Raw genomic sequence first — 15,134 nt, forward strand, 5'->3', positions numbered from 1 at the left:
CTGTACGGAGTTTGCACGTTTTCCCCGTGACCTGCGTGGGTTTTCTCCGAGATCTTCGATTTCCTCCCACACTCCAAAGACATACAGGTTTGTAGGTCAATTGGCCTGGTAAATGTAAAAATTGTCCCTAGTGTGTGTAGGATAGCGTTAGTGTTGGCGTAGGATAGCTGGTTGTCGCGGACCCAGTAGGCCGATTTCCGCGCTGCATCTCTAAACTAAACTCAGTCAGTAACAATGATGTACATGCTTACCTTCCTGAAGTCCCCATTACTGTCTGCTCTGGCCCCTGTACTGTGCAGGGAATGAATCCCGACTCTGCTCTCAATCCAATCACCCATCTGGTCAGCTGGAAGCGAGCTACACTTGGCATCAAGCAGAGAGAAGATTTAGTTTATTGTCACGTATACCGAGGTACAGTGAAAAGCTTTTGTTACATGCTAACCAGTCAGCAGAAAGACAATACATGATTAGGGTTGGGATTATTGGAGTTTCCACTGACAGTGGCATGACAGGTGAGAGGGGAACACACCACTTATAGCAGCATCACGGTACATCCGAGCGCAGGACTCAAGAACTTCAGCAAGCTCAGATAAACACATCCAGCATAATAACTCCCAAATAATTCAGCTATACAATTCTAGCTTCATCATTTTATACAATTCTCCAACATTATCATTTAAAGTTTGCTCATTCAAGTTTAGTGCAAGACTGCAACAATACTGCCACCATTGCAATGAAATGTGAAAGAACCATAACTCTGGTCAGGTCATGCAGGAGCCAGTAGCTGCTGTCTCTGCCACAGCTTGGAGTGGTGTTCAGCAGCTCGGCTAAGTGAATGTCAGAGGGTGGACAGGAAAACCACAGAGGCACGGGGCTGCAGCGAGACCATGGTGGGGACAGGACAGGTCAGAGTCATACAGTGATTCAGTATGGAAACAGGCCCTTCAGCCCAACGCCCACACCAGCCAACATGTCCCATGTACACTAGTCCCACCTGCCTGCATTTGCCCCATATCCCTCCAAACCTGTCCTATCCATGTACCTGTCTAACTGTTTCATAAACGTTGGGATAGTCCCAGCCTCAACAACCTCCTCTGGCAGCTTGTTCCAAGCACCCTTTCTGTGAAAAAGTTACCTATTAAATCTTTTCTCCTTCACCTTAAACCGATGTCCTGTGGTCCATCTGTGCGTGTACCCGATCTACTCTCTCATAGTTTTACACAGGTGTCGGCAGGAGAAGGGGGCGAGCAGGGTAAAGGCACAGGAACTGCAATCTTCACAGCACAGTCAGGAAGTTACTCATTTAGATTGGCGTGAAGAATACAGAGGTTGATACAAATGCAATCATGATAAACGCTCTTGCCTGTGTGTTGGGGTATCCAAGCTGTTCATCTGCTCCGTGCCATCCTCCTGAAACACAGCAACACAGAAAACAGGTTCAACAAATCCAACATTGAATTCTCCAATGTCAAAAAACCTCTCCAATTTTTGTCTACATTCACTTTACCCATGTCCCTCGCGGTCTTGTACCTCAATAAGGTCACCCCTCAGCCTCATATGCTCCAAAAAATATAACTCCCAAGGGATTAGCTGTCTGCAGCAGGTGGCCTATTATTTTAAACAGTGACCCTTGGAACAAGTCTCCTGTCCACGACCGGCCTCTCCAGACCACTCAGGTTGACCTGTGACAACCAAGTCATCTTTCGTTCTCCAGCCCCGCCTATCTAAACTTCCCTCATAATATAACCTGCCTATTCCAGATATTAATCTCATAATTTTTTTCTGAACTGCTTCCAACGTTCTTGACCATTAACGATGCATTTGGAAAACCAACAATCGAGATAAAGGCTTCAAATTACATCACGTCACGCAATACAATCTGAAAGCAGATGACAAGTAAAGGAATGAGGAACCTCGTGGCAAATGATACAAGATCTCTCCTCTGCCAAGTACTCTGTTACTAAACGTTGCATGAAGAATTACACAGAACAGAGGCGACAATCTAACACAGTTGTACTAGTGATAGGAGTCACTCTTAACAAGCAGGGATTTGTTCATCCCTGTAATTCAATCCACCATTTTCCTAGAATCAAGCATCATTTGCAAATACCTGAAGCTGCCACAGCACTAGCAAACTGAATTAGGCTCTCAGGGAAAAAGTAACAATGCAAATTATACCACAGAAAACACAAAGCCAGTGTTGAACCTGGGTTTCCTGCACCGTGAGGCAGCATGTCTACCCTCCCTGCTACCAGAGAAAACAGACCATTGCCCAGAGAGGTGACTCTTCTTAGCCCAACGTACAAAATAAACTATTAGCGTCTGGTTTAGTTTAGTTTAGAGTTACAGGGCAGAATCAGGCCCTTCGGCCCAGAGTCCACACCGACCAGTGATCTCTGCACACTAACACTATCCTACACACATTATGATAATTTTACATTTACACCAAGCCAATTAACATACAAACTTCTAAGTCTTTGGAGTGTGGGAGGAAACTGGAGCACCTGGAGAAAACTCACGCAGCTCACGGGGAGAACGTGCAAACTCCATACAGACGGCACTCATAGTCAGGATGGAACCCAGGTCTCTGGCACTGTGAGGCAGCAACTCTACTGCTGCACCACCCTGCCGCCCTTATGTACCAACCATACCGTCTAGTACATTAAACAAAGCTTCCTTGGATCAACCTCAGCCCCAATGGTACAAGGACACTGTTCCATCACACCAAGGTTTCACGGTCAATTTATTGTCACATGTACCAGTTAAGGTACCGTGAAATAGGAGTTACCAGAGTTCACCATTCAGTGAGTACAAGTCAGGGCAAGTGCAGGATCTGCAGCAGCAAAGTATTTCAGCAGATTCCAGTCGCCTGAACACGCTGGATAATGAAATCTCAGGGCAACTGGCCCAGGAAAGTGTGGCTCAGCAGTTACGATTCACACCTGGGGAAGTGGTCAACTGGAGAGGATGGGCCTGCTGGGTCATGTAGTGGCCTAGAGAAACATGTGCTGTACAGCTCCTGTGTAAAGCTGCTCACACCAGGAAACACAACCTCTCAGATTGCTTCCACTGGGCAGAGAGGGCTGCAAATCCCATACCTAGACAATTCACAACGACGCACATCGTAGAGAATGGGAACATTACAGTTCTGGAGGGACTGCCCTGCACAGGCAACTCTGGGCCTCCCTAACATCTGGTGCCCAGGTTACACCACCCATTCATTCAGCCCCTGTCAGATGGGTAGTGTATTCTGTAAACATACAGAATAGTGAAAGGCTTGGATAGAGTAGGTGTGGAGAGGAAGTTTCCACTAGTGGGAGAGTCTAGGAACAGAGGTCACAGCCTCAGAATTAAAGAACATCCTTTTAGGAAGGAGATAAGGAGTTTCTTTAGTCAGAGGGTGGTGAATCTGTGGAATTATTTACACCAGACGGCTGTGGAGGCCAAGTCAGTGGATATTTTTAAGGCAGAGATAGATTCTTGATTAGTACGGGTGTCAGAGGTTATGGGGAGAAGGCAGGAGAATGGGGTTAGAAGGGAGAGATAGATCAGCCTGGTGAAGTAGACTTGATGGGCCGAATGGCCATATGAGCATATACACAGGACTCCAGCTCACCTCCTCTGTGGAATCTGCCTTGCCGGTAAACCTGCGCTCTTTCCTGGCTTTCCGCCGGTCTCGCACAGACAGCCGGTTCCGACTATTGTAGTCCGCGTCTCCCTCTTCCCGTCTGTCACTTTCCAACTCCGCGCCTGTAAGCAAAAGGAATTCCTCCGTTCACAGTAACTGCCCTCATACAAAGCAAATCTTCAACTAGAGAAACTGGAGATACAGCATGGAAACAGGTCCTTTGGCCCACCCAGTCCACACCGACCAGCGATCACCCAATCACATTCGTCATATGTTATCCCACATTACAATCCACTCCCTACACACAAGAGGCAACTTACAGAGGGCCTATCCATGTACCCTCATGCCTGCCCTATCCATTTATCCATAATCTGGGGAAAAGTTTCTGCAGTCAACATTATCTACCCCCTCAATTATGTATACCCCAATCATGTTCCCCTCTCTGCTCCACAGAAAGCAGAGCCAGCCTCTCCAGATAATTGTCATGCACCATCCCAGGCAAGACCCTGTCATCCCCTAAATAAATAACTTTGTGATGTTATTTCAGATTACCTGTATCGGCGTCCTGAAATGAAACTGTCGGAGTAGAATATCTGGAGTGTGTAGGAGCAAGCGCCGAGCCAGAGCTACCAACGCCCGTGGTGACGGGTCTCAGCCGACTGGCCGCATCCTATGGAGGCAGAACGCACACGCACGCACAGACATATATACACTTTGTTTAGTCCGAGACTTAGTAGCAAAGAAATAATAAAAGCTCATTAGTGTAGGCAGGAACTGCACATGCTGGTTTAAACCAAAGATAGGCACTAAATGCTGGAGTAACACAGCGGGACAGGCAGCATCACTGGATGGAAGGAATGGATGACATTTCGGGTCGAGACCCTTCTTCAGACTCTGAATTACTCCGGCATTTTGTAGCTATTTGAGAATAAATAGTTACTATGCCTGAAAAGTTGAGCAAGAATCACTGACTGGATTTGAATACTCTGCTCTGGAAAACATGCCACAGCATGCTACTGGACATGAGCTTCCCCACTTAGACTGGTAACGCTGGTGAGACAGCAACGCTGATTTTACTCTAAGCAAATACTCCCCAGACCTGAACAGCAGGGTCTAAAGCTACCACCTGGGTAGACTCCATCCTTGGGGAGACTTTTTCAGACATTAAAAAAAAAAATCAACTGCACATTTACGGCTCAAACTTGCAGGCAAGAAAATTCTATAATCTAGAAACAGAAGTCGGCAATTCAAGCAGCACCTGTGGAGGTAGGTGCTGCAATTTGACACCTTGGGTGGAGAGCCTGCATCAGGACCGTGCGGAGGGGGGGGAAACGGGACAGACTGGTGGTGGTCAGCTGTAGGACGGGGAAAGGGTGGGGGACACAGGCTGGTAGGTGATGGGTGGAGTCAGATGGGGAGGTGGATGATGGGCAGATGGAATCAGGGGGGAGTAAAGGAAAAATAAAACTAGGTGGCTGGGCGAGTGGATGTGAGCAACTGGGAATTGGGAAATTGACAGTTCACACCACTGGATTGTAAGCTACACACCTTGTCCTCACTCAATGAACTCCTTTCCTTCTTGCCCTCATTCTCCTTCACTTCTTCTCTCCTTTCCAGTTGCTCTTGGGTTTTCTTCTCAGTAGACATACCAAGGGTCTTCTCAGCCTCCTTTAGATCTGTCAGTGTGACCCCCTGCAGACAAAAGTACACAGACATTGTGAATAAATGTTTCTTTCCTGAAATACCCACATGTAACCCCATATTGATCTGAAATTTGATCAATGCCAAATGCTACTCCAAATCCTGAGAAACAGAAGGGATTTTGAGGGGGGGGGGGGGGGGGGGGGGTTTTTAATGGACAATCTGTCAGCAGGTCTTCTACCTACCCCCCCCCCCCCCCCCCCCCCCCCCCCCCCCGAGGACAAACGGTGAGAATGAAACTGAGTGTGATCCTTTTTCATTTTCTTAAACTTGATCTCCGTTTTATTAAGAATAAGGGGTCGGCCATTTAGGACCGAGATGAGAAAATCCTTTCCACCCAGAGAGTTGTGAATCTGTGGAATTCTCTGCCACAGAAGGCAGTGGAAGCCAATTCACTGGATGTTTTCTAGAGAGAGTTAGATTTAGCTCTATAGGGCTAACGGGATCAAGGGATATGGGGAGAAAGCAGGAACGGGGTACTGGTTTAGGATGATCAGCCATGATCATATTGAATGGCGGAATGCCCTACTCCTGCACCTATTTTCTATGTTCTGAGCAGTGTCCCACTCAAAATACCACTAGGCTGTTCAAATATCAGTCATTCGAAGCGTTTCTTTCAAATGTTTCACTTTTTCTTGAAATAAATGAGTTAATTAATTCTCCTTTCAAATACAAAGCAATATTGGGAATGAAGACAGCTATACCAAAGGACAGTCAAAGTGATAGTTGGCGGATTGCACCGTGCTATTAGGTCATGTTCAGCAGCTGCAGTTAAAGTGTAAACGGAGCTGGTGGTATTTGACTCAATGCTGGAGCAGTCATCACGGACCTGTGTCGATCGCCGGGACTGTCGGGCATGTCGCGAGCGAGCCTTCCTCTGCGATTCCGACTCCTCGTCACGTACCGGGGTGAGGTACAATCTGCAAAAAACAGACGAGGATTTCAAACAAATATACTGGGGTAGCTTGAGGAAGTCAAAGGATTCCTTCTAACAGTTTCACAATTCAAGGGCACGAGGGAATTAATTTAGGTATAAGAGGGTGTCGTAGAATCATACAGCTCGGAAAAAGGCCCTTCGGCCCAACTTGCCCACGCCGACCATCATGCCCCAGCTATACTAGTCCCACCTGCTTGCGTTTTGGCCCATATCCCTCTAAACCTGTCCTATCCATGTACCTGTCTAACTGCTTTTTAAATGATGGGATAGTCCCTGCCTCAACTCCCTCTTCTGGCACCCACCATCCTTTGTGTGAAAATGTTACCCCTCAGATTCTTATTAAATGTTTGAACCACTGGTCCCTTATGCAAGGATTACTTGTATAAACAATGCAAGCAGGTTGTAATGTAGCCCTATTCTCACTCCTCCACACTGAAGCTCATGCCATAACCCATGGCCTGCCTCGTATGTCATGCTCACACCTCTATCGTCAAGGTGAAGTATAAGCATAAGCCCAGAATCGTGGCGAGACTGACTTTGTACAGTAAAGCACTCCTACGCTCCAAAAAGATTTACTTGCCAGAATAAAATATTGGCCAGAATGTTTGGGAAGAAACAGCAGATGTTGGTTAAAGATACACGGAATATATAGACATGTTGGCATGTACTCTGGGTTTACTCCACAATGGAAGGTTGAATCGAATAGTCAGTCCTGCATTCCCTGGAGTTTGATAATCTTATTGAAATTTACAAATTGCTTATTGTGCTCAGTTTGGTCGATACAGAGATGGTGTTTCTCCAACGTGGAATTTTAGACCAGAGATCATAGCATGAGCACAAGGTGCACTGACACAAGGAGACACTTCTTCATTTAGAGGCTGGTGTCTCCTTGCCAATCTCTACCCCAGAGGATTAGGGAGGCTCAGTTACACAAAAAAATGATAGATCGGGGTACTAAGAAAATCAAACAGCATTTGGGCAGAAATCACCCATGTACGTGAGTGCAGAGCAGGCATGGGGCCAGACGGGGTCCTCTTGCCCCTTGTTCATGTTCTTGTATCAGCCTCAGATTAATAAACTGTTAAGCCTGACTTCCATTTCCTCTTGAACATTCTGTAACCATCCTGCACTTCCCTTTCATGCAGTTACTTCCCTATTTTACCCTTTAATCTATCGGCTTCGCTCACAAACGGTGATAAGACACTTGTTGTTCAACACCTCTACTTTTCTCTGCCATACAACTTTCTATTTTGTTCTCTTCCTGTCACCAACTGCCCTGCTAAACCTCTGCTTTGTGCTGGGTGGAAAACTATTGACCGTTCCAAGAGAGGTCGCCAATCTCAAACCTCTCGCTCTCTGTAGACGTGACCTGATGAGTATTCTGCCTGTTTTTATGTTTCCACCACCATCATTTGCTTTAGCGTGTATCTGCCAACTTGCGTAAGATGGTCCTTACTTGCGCCTCTCTTTAAAGTCGACGTTGCTAGTCGGAGCAGTGGTTTCTCCTTGTTGCAGTTTGGGTCTTTCACTTTCTGGTATGTAGAGCTACAAGTACACACAGAAGTGGTTTAGAAAATAAATAGAAGAAACATAATCAAATAAAAACAAAATTAAAATGCTGGAAATACACAGGTCACAGCGTCATCTGTGGAGAGAGAATCAGAGTTAACATTTCAGGTTAAATGACCTGGACTTGATAAAGTTAGAGATCATTAATGTTCTATGTGGCAGAGAACGAGGGTTGGAAGGGGATGTGTTTAGTTTAGAGATACAGCGCTGAAACAGGCCCTTCGGCCCACCAAGTCCGCACTGACCAACGATCCCCGCATACTAACACTGTTCTACACACACTAGGGACAATTTACATTCATACCAAGCCAATTAACCTACAAATCTGGAAACCGAAGATATCAGAGAAAACCCACGTGGTTATGGCGAGAACGTACGGACTCCGTACAGACAGCACCCGTGGTTGGGATCGAACCCAGATCTATTGTGCTGTAAGCGCTGTAAGGCAGCAACTCTACCGCTGCGCCACCGTGCCGTCCTGTGGGAGGGTGAAGAGCAAGAGAGACGGGAGGTCACAAGCTGCGATGCAAATTGAGAACGTTTGTTAATGGGGAATCTGGATAAATCAGGGAGAGAGGAGCAGAAGGATGTACTCAAGAGGGGGAGGAGAAAGATGCTGAGCACAAACACTGGCAGAGCCAAGCTTTAATATTTTAACAACATGGATGAATACATTTAAAGCTGCTGTGGAAGGGGAAAGAAAATAAACAGGAGAAAGGATCAGAACAAGAAGCTGATGGGATGGGATTCAAATGTTCACGTCATAGGAACAGAATTAGGCCATTCGGCCCATCAAGTCTACTCCGCCATTCAATCATGGCTGATCTCTGCCTCCTAATCCCATTTTGCTGCCTGCTCCCACCCGTACTAACCAAGAATTCGTCTACCAATGGAGTGGAAAGAGGTTGACGTGGAGGATCACAACAGCAGACGTGATTGGCCAAGGGAACTGCTGTAGCATCACAAGGACGGATAATCAATGAGTTTTACAACCGGGAGACCAGGCCACGTATAACACTACTAACTAAAACAAGTGGTGCTAGGGCTGATTAAACAAGAGCATATTGTTGAATAGCGACCTGGAATGCAGCATCGTACCAATGTGGACCAATGTGGCTCAGCTCTTCACTCACCTCACTGGCTGTTCAGCACAAGTCTCAGGCACACTCAGCGATCGCCCGATTGGTGTTGGAGGCACTCGAGCCAGCCGCGGTTCCGCCACATCTTTGCCCTGTGGAGTTACATTTCACACGTCACATCATTTTAAGTTCACACTTTGTAATTGATATACGATACAATAGAACTCTATTTATCCCAGGCGGGAAATTGATCTGCCAAACAGTCATAAATCACAAGGTACATGAAACATGAAATTAAAGTGACGAGTGGAGAGGACTGGGGATTAAGGAGGAGGGGAGTCAGTGTACCCCACGACAGAAGAGGATGATTAGTACATTATGAAGAAAGCCATTCATCTTGGCTTTGTCTGGGTTTCTCTGACTGAAATGTGTACAAATGTGAGAGGATTCAGGTGCATTATAGTGATGTGGATTTATAGAGAGAAGGGGAATAGATAGAGTGAATGCATGGTATTTTACCCAGCGTCGGGGAATCGAGTACCAGAGGGCATAGGTTTAGGGTGAAAGATATAATAGCCACCTCTTCCACAGAGAGTAGTGGGTGTATGCCACAAACTACCAGAGGAGGTAGTTGAGGCAGATATTATAAAACCCTGTAAAAGGCATTTGGACAGGTACATGGATACAAATGGTTTAGAGGGATATGGGGCAAAGGCTGGCAGATGGGACCAGTGTAGATGGGGCATCACAGTCAGTGTGGGCAAGTTGGGCTGCAGGGCCTGTTTCTGTGCTGTGTGATTCTATAGAGATAGAGAAGGGCAAGGGAGGAATCTGACACAGCTGAGATAGAAACATTGAGCTGGAGGAACTCAGCGGGCCAGGCAGCATCTGTGAGGAGAACGGACGGTTTATCACAATTGGTCAAACCAGGAGCCAGCAATTGCTCAGCACAGACATTGTGGGCCGAAGGGCCTGTCCTTGTGCTGGGAACAATCACATCATACATGAATACAAGGGGTGTAATACAAGGAGAAAGGAAGGAGTGTTGTGGCTGCAGAGCTGAAGGCCGTGCTTCGTTTTCTCTATGGGAACCAGTCAACAGTCTGCACTTCCCCTTTCTCCATGATGTATTGATGGCCTGTTGCCCTGCCCCACCCACTTCCTCCCTTTCTATCACATCTACCAGCACAACCAACAGCTAAAACTAGTCCACCGTCACATCATCAAACTCACTGTCCAACGGTCTAACTCTATGGGGAAAGAAAGCCCTCGACTCTTTAACGCACTGTTCCTTCTCAAGTAATGCGCAGGACGAACTCAGCAGGACAGGCAGTATCTCTGGAGAGAAGGAATGGGTGGCATTTCGGGTCTGAAGTAGTCTCGACCTGAAACCTCACCCATTCCTTCTCTTCAGAGATGCTGCCTGGCCCGCTGAGTTAGTCAGCTTTGTGACTATCTTCAGTTTAAACCAGCATCTGCAGTTCCTTCCTGCACACTACTTATGAACAGAGATTGGTTCATTCACCAGTTTAAATAATCAATACACTCTGAAGAAGGACCGTGACCTGAAACATTCCCACCGATGTTACCCAGAGATGATGCCTGACCTGATGACCTGTAAAGTATTTTTCTGTAAACCAGCATCTGCAGTTCCTTGTATCCACAGCAAGTTCTTGTGCTATTTACAAGGTCCAGTCACACATAGATCACCGGCATATGACAAGGAGAGGTCCCCATGAGCACAATGATATACAGGAACACACGGAGAAACAACCCACCTTCCACTGAGCCCCCAACCGTGGAGTGGAAGATGAGCGCCGGATGCAGGTCAGTGGCGTCTTGTCCGAGGTGATCTGTGCATCCTGCAATGCCACAAAACTGCTGGTTTTCCGAAGTTCTGTCTGCCAAGCAGGAGGGGCATCTTGGTTGACCAAATGCTTTGCTGACGGACCAGAATACTGCAGAGGATACAGGACAGAACATCGAACATTTGTACTGCAAAACTAAACACAAAGAGTTGAAGCACTTCAACAGATCAGGCAGCGCCTGTGGAGGGGGGGGGACTGGCGGTGTTTCGGGTCGGGACCCTTCTTCAGACTGAGTGGGAGTGGAGGGAGACAATTGGAAATGAGAGGTGGTAGTGGTGGGATAAAGCCTGGTAGGTGACAGGTGTATACAGGTGGGGGTTGGCAGATTGGGCCGAGTAAGAGGAGGAGTGAAATGTAACGCTAGAAGGATGTTGGTGGAGGGAACAGCAGGAAGTGGAAAGAGGGAAGATAAAGGGGGGCAATAGGGTGCAGAGGAGAGGACCAGGGTGAGTGGGGTGGCGAGAGTGTGCGTCCCAGGTTGGGGGATATTGAACTATTCAATGTTCATACCATTAAGAAATAGATAGATGTTTAGATCTAGTAATTGAAGTTTGAAATTAGCTACAATTGGGTAACTAACTAATTATATGCTTTAATTTCAGGTCATCCAAGTAAGATTGTTTTATATTTGTTTCAGAATGCTTCAATCTATGATAACTGAAAATTTCATTCAGTTCTCTTAATTTTTAAGAAAGTTATGGGCTTTTGACTGTCCACGATCACAGCTTTTTTGTTATGTCCATAGAAAATCAATAGGGAACAAGATGCTAATTTCCAAGTATGAAAATGGCCATAACGTTTTAAATACTTGAGATATGAAAGTGAATTAGGTGTCAAATTAAACTTCTTTTTATGCTTTATCTGATGGGATAAATTGCAGACTTGATTTTTTAAATCTCAAAATTTTGTAACATTGCTACTTATTACACCTATCTATTAATCACCCCCTAACCTGTATCCACCTATCGCTTGCCAGCCCCACCTCTCTTTTCCAGCTTTCTCCCCCCCCAGTCTGGCTGAAGGGTCAGAACCCACCTGTCTGTTCCCCACAGATGCTGCCTGACCCACTGAGTTTCTCCAGTACTGAGTGTTTGCTCAGACAGCCTTGCTCCTTCTCAGAAGCAACAACACCAGGGCAGTAAGGAGCGCCAGGCTGTGTCCAAATCTCGCACCAGTGAGGTAATGGTTGTGTGCAGAGAGCTGCACTCAAATGTTTGCCTACACAATGCCTGAAATCAAGTTGAAAGGAACTCCACTATGCCAACAGCCACACACAATGCAAAACAAAGGTCACAACTAAAGAGTTAGCAAACATACTGTGACTGAAACTGGGTTCCGATTAAGCACGGTTGCCAAATGTAAATTACAGGGCTAAAAATAACCAGCTAATACTCCCAAAACCCACAACGTAACAAGGCAATGTTACTCTGCAAATCATATAGTGTTGAAGCTAATCATATGCAAGTGGGTCTGCACCCACTGCCCAGAATCAGAAACCTGCACTGGCATCCACCAAGTGGACATGCTCTAGACACTAACACAGACACCAAGTGGACATGCTCTAGACACTAACACAGACACCAAGTGGACATGCTCTAGACACTAACACAGACACCAAGTGGACATGCTCTAGACACTAACACAGACACCAAGTGGACATGCTCTAGACACCAACACAGACACCAAGTGGACATGCTCTAGACACAGAACTAACACAGACACCAAGTGGACATGCTCTAGACACTAACACAGACACCAAGTGGACATGCTCTAGACACTAACACAGACACCAAGTGGACATGCTCTAGACACCAACACAGACACCAAGTGGACATGCTCTAGACATTAACACAGACTCCAAGTGGACATGCTCTCCCCACAGACACTAACACAGACACCAAGTGGACATGCTCTAGACACTAACACAGACACCAAGTGGACATGCTCTAGACACTAACACAGACACCAAGTGGACATGCTCTAGACACCAACACAGACACCAAGTGGACATGCTCTCCCCACAGACACAGACACCAAGTGGACATGCTCTCCCCACAGACACTAACACAGACTCCAAGTGGACATGCTCTAGACACTAACACAGACACCAAGTGGACATGCTCTAGACACCAACACAGACACCAAGTGGACATGCTCTCCCCACAGACACAGACACCAAGTGGACATGCTCTAGACACTAACACAGACACCAAGTGGACATGCTCTCCCCACAGACACCAAGTGGACATGCTCTAGACACCAACACAGACACCAAGTGGACATGCTCTCCCCACAGACACTAACACAGACACCAAGTGGACATGCTCTAGACACTAACACAAGACACCAAGTGGACATGCTCTAGACACTAACACAGACACCAAGTGGACATGCTCTAGACACCAACACAGACACCAAGTGGACATGTTCTCCCCACAGACACAGACACCAAGTGGACATGCTCTAGACACTAACACAGACACCAAGTGGACAGGCTCTAGACACTAACATAGACACTAAAGGAGCTCTGTGTGGAGATCAGAGCTGCCAATTAACACTGGTACTTCCTGTAACATTTCCTGTTCCCTACATCCGCCTTCTTCAAATTCACTTTCCTGCCTGCACAGTGTTGTGTGCAGTCAGACAAGCCTTTATTAATTACACCACACCATCTTAACAATAAAGATAGACACAAAAAACTGGAGTAACTCAGCTGGACAGGCAGATCTCTGGAGGGAAGGAATGGGAGACATTTTGGGTCTGACCAAACCTGACCCCAGATGCTGTCTGTGTGGAGTTTGTTGGTTAGGAAGGATTGTACTGATTGTATGCCTGCTTGTCACCTTCCCCTCAGCTAACAATAAACCATTCTACATTTCCTTATCGTCTGCTTTGATCAGTTGTTTCCCTTCCATATCTCTGGGCTCCCTCTCCCCTGACTCTCACTGAAGAAGGGTCTCGACCTGATATGTCACCCATTCCTTCTCTCCAGAGATGCTGCCTGTCCCGTTGAATTACTCTAGCTTTTTGTGTCCATCTTCAGTTTAAACCAGCTTCTGTAGTTCCTTCCTACACATCTTAATAATGAGACTGGCAGATGAAACACAGAGACTGAGCAACATATAGATGTAAATAGTGGACTGCCATTTGTGATGGTTGTCAGTATAACCTGACAAACGGCTTGTGGTAATCCAACAACATGCAGGATATTCTGTAGCAAAGGGAAAAGCCAGATAGTGACTCATTTGTTATTCCGTTTCAACGGCCATCTCGATCATTAAAGGTACTTTCTCAGTGGATTCTATTTATACTGCAGAAGTGGGATAATTCCAACATTTTGAAAATCTAGACAAGAGACTGCAGATGCTGGAATCTGGAGATAAACAAACTGCTGGAGGAACTCGGAAGGCCAGGCAGCGTCTGCAGGGGTAGTCGATGTTTCAGGTCGAGGGAGTAACTGCCTTACAGCGTCAGAGACTGGGTTTGATCCTGATTACGGGTGCTGTCTGTACGTTCTACCCGTGACCATGTGGGTTTTCTCTGGGTGCTCCGGTTTCCTCCCACATTCCAAAGATGTACAGGTTTGTAGGTTAACTAGCTTTGGTAAATTGTCCCTAGAGTGTTGGATAGGGGACAGGACACCACAGAAGATCCTTCTTCCCTGTGGCTATTAAACAGCACAATTCTCCCCATGTGTCGTGGGGTAGATTGAGATCGACCCCCCCACCCCCACCAAACTTTGCACATGTTTCATGTATTTTGTGTTTTATGACTTTGGCAGATCAATTTCCCTCCTGGGATAAATAAAGTTCTATTGTATCGTAACTAGTGTGCGGACTCAGTGGGCTGAAGTCCTGCTTCCATGCTGTATCTCTAACTAAACCCAATATCAGGACTTTCCCTCTCCCCCCACAGATGCTGCCTGACACAATCAGTTCATCCAGCAGTTTGTTTTTTGCATCAGTAACTCACTCGTGTCCTTAAAGATGTCATTTGAAGATGAAGTTACAGCAATGAAACAAGGCCTTCGGCCCACACCGACCAATGATCACCTGTTCACACTAGTTCGGTCTTATCCCACTTTCTCATCCACTCCCTACACACTAGGGGGCAATTGTCCTACAAACCCGCACATCTTTGGGATGTGAGAGGAAACCGGAGCATACAGATGAAACACACAATGCCACAGGGAGAACGTGCAAACTCCACACAGACAGCTGCCAAAGTCAGGATCAAACCCAGAGAACACGCTGAGGATCAATACACCTGAGAATCTTACACTTTTATGAGATCATAACATGGATAGGACAGGTTTGGAGGGATATGGATCAAACGTAGGCAGGTGGGACATG

At 46.5% G+C, this 15,134-nt stretch overlaps 1 protein-coding gene across 1 annotated transcript in view; it reads right to left on the reverse strand.

Moving 5' to 3' along the window:
* The window catches only part of LOC129713999 (protein phosphatase 1 regulatory subunit 12C-like), a 46,512-nt gene that overhangs the window by 11,886 nt on the left and 19,492 nt on the right, over positions 1-15,134 (reverse strand). The window contains 10 exon segments of the mRNA XM_055663454.1: positions 252-357; positions 1,364-1,410; positions 3,617-3,750; positions 4,181-4,298; positions 5,177-5,320; positions 6,159-6,249; positions 7,723-7,777; positions 7,780-7,811; positions 8,969-9,066; positions 10,693-10,872. Coding sequence (XP_055519429.1) covers positions 252-357; positions 1,364-1,410; positions 3,617-3,750; positions 4,181-4,298; positions 5,177-5,320; positions 6,159-6,249; positions 7,723-7,777; positions 7,780-7,811; positions 8,969-9,066; positions 10,693-10,872 — 1,005 coding nt within the window.

This window comes from Leucoraja erinacea, chromosome 37 (genome assembly GCF_028641065.1).
Source record: "Leucoraja erinacea ecotype New England chromosome 37, Leri_hhj_1, whole genome shotgun sequence".
Lineage (NCBI taxonomy): Eukaryota > Metazoa > Chordata > Chondrichthyes > Rajiformes > Rajidae > Leucoraja > Leucoraja erinaceus.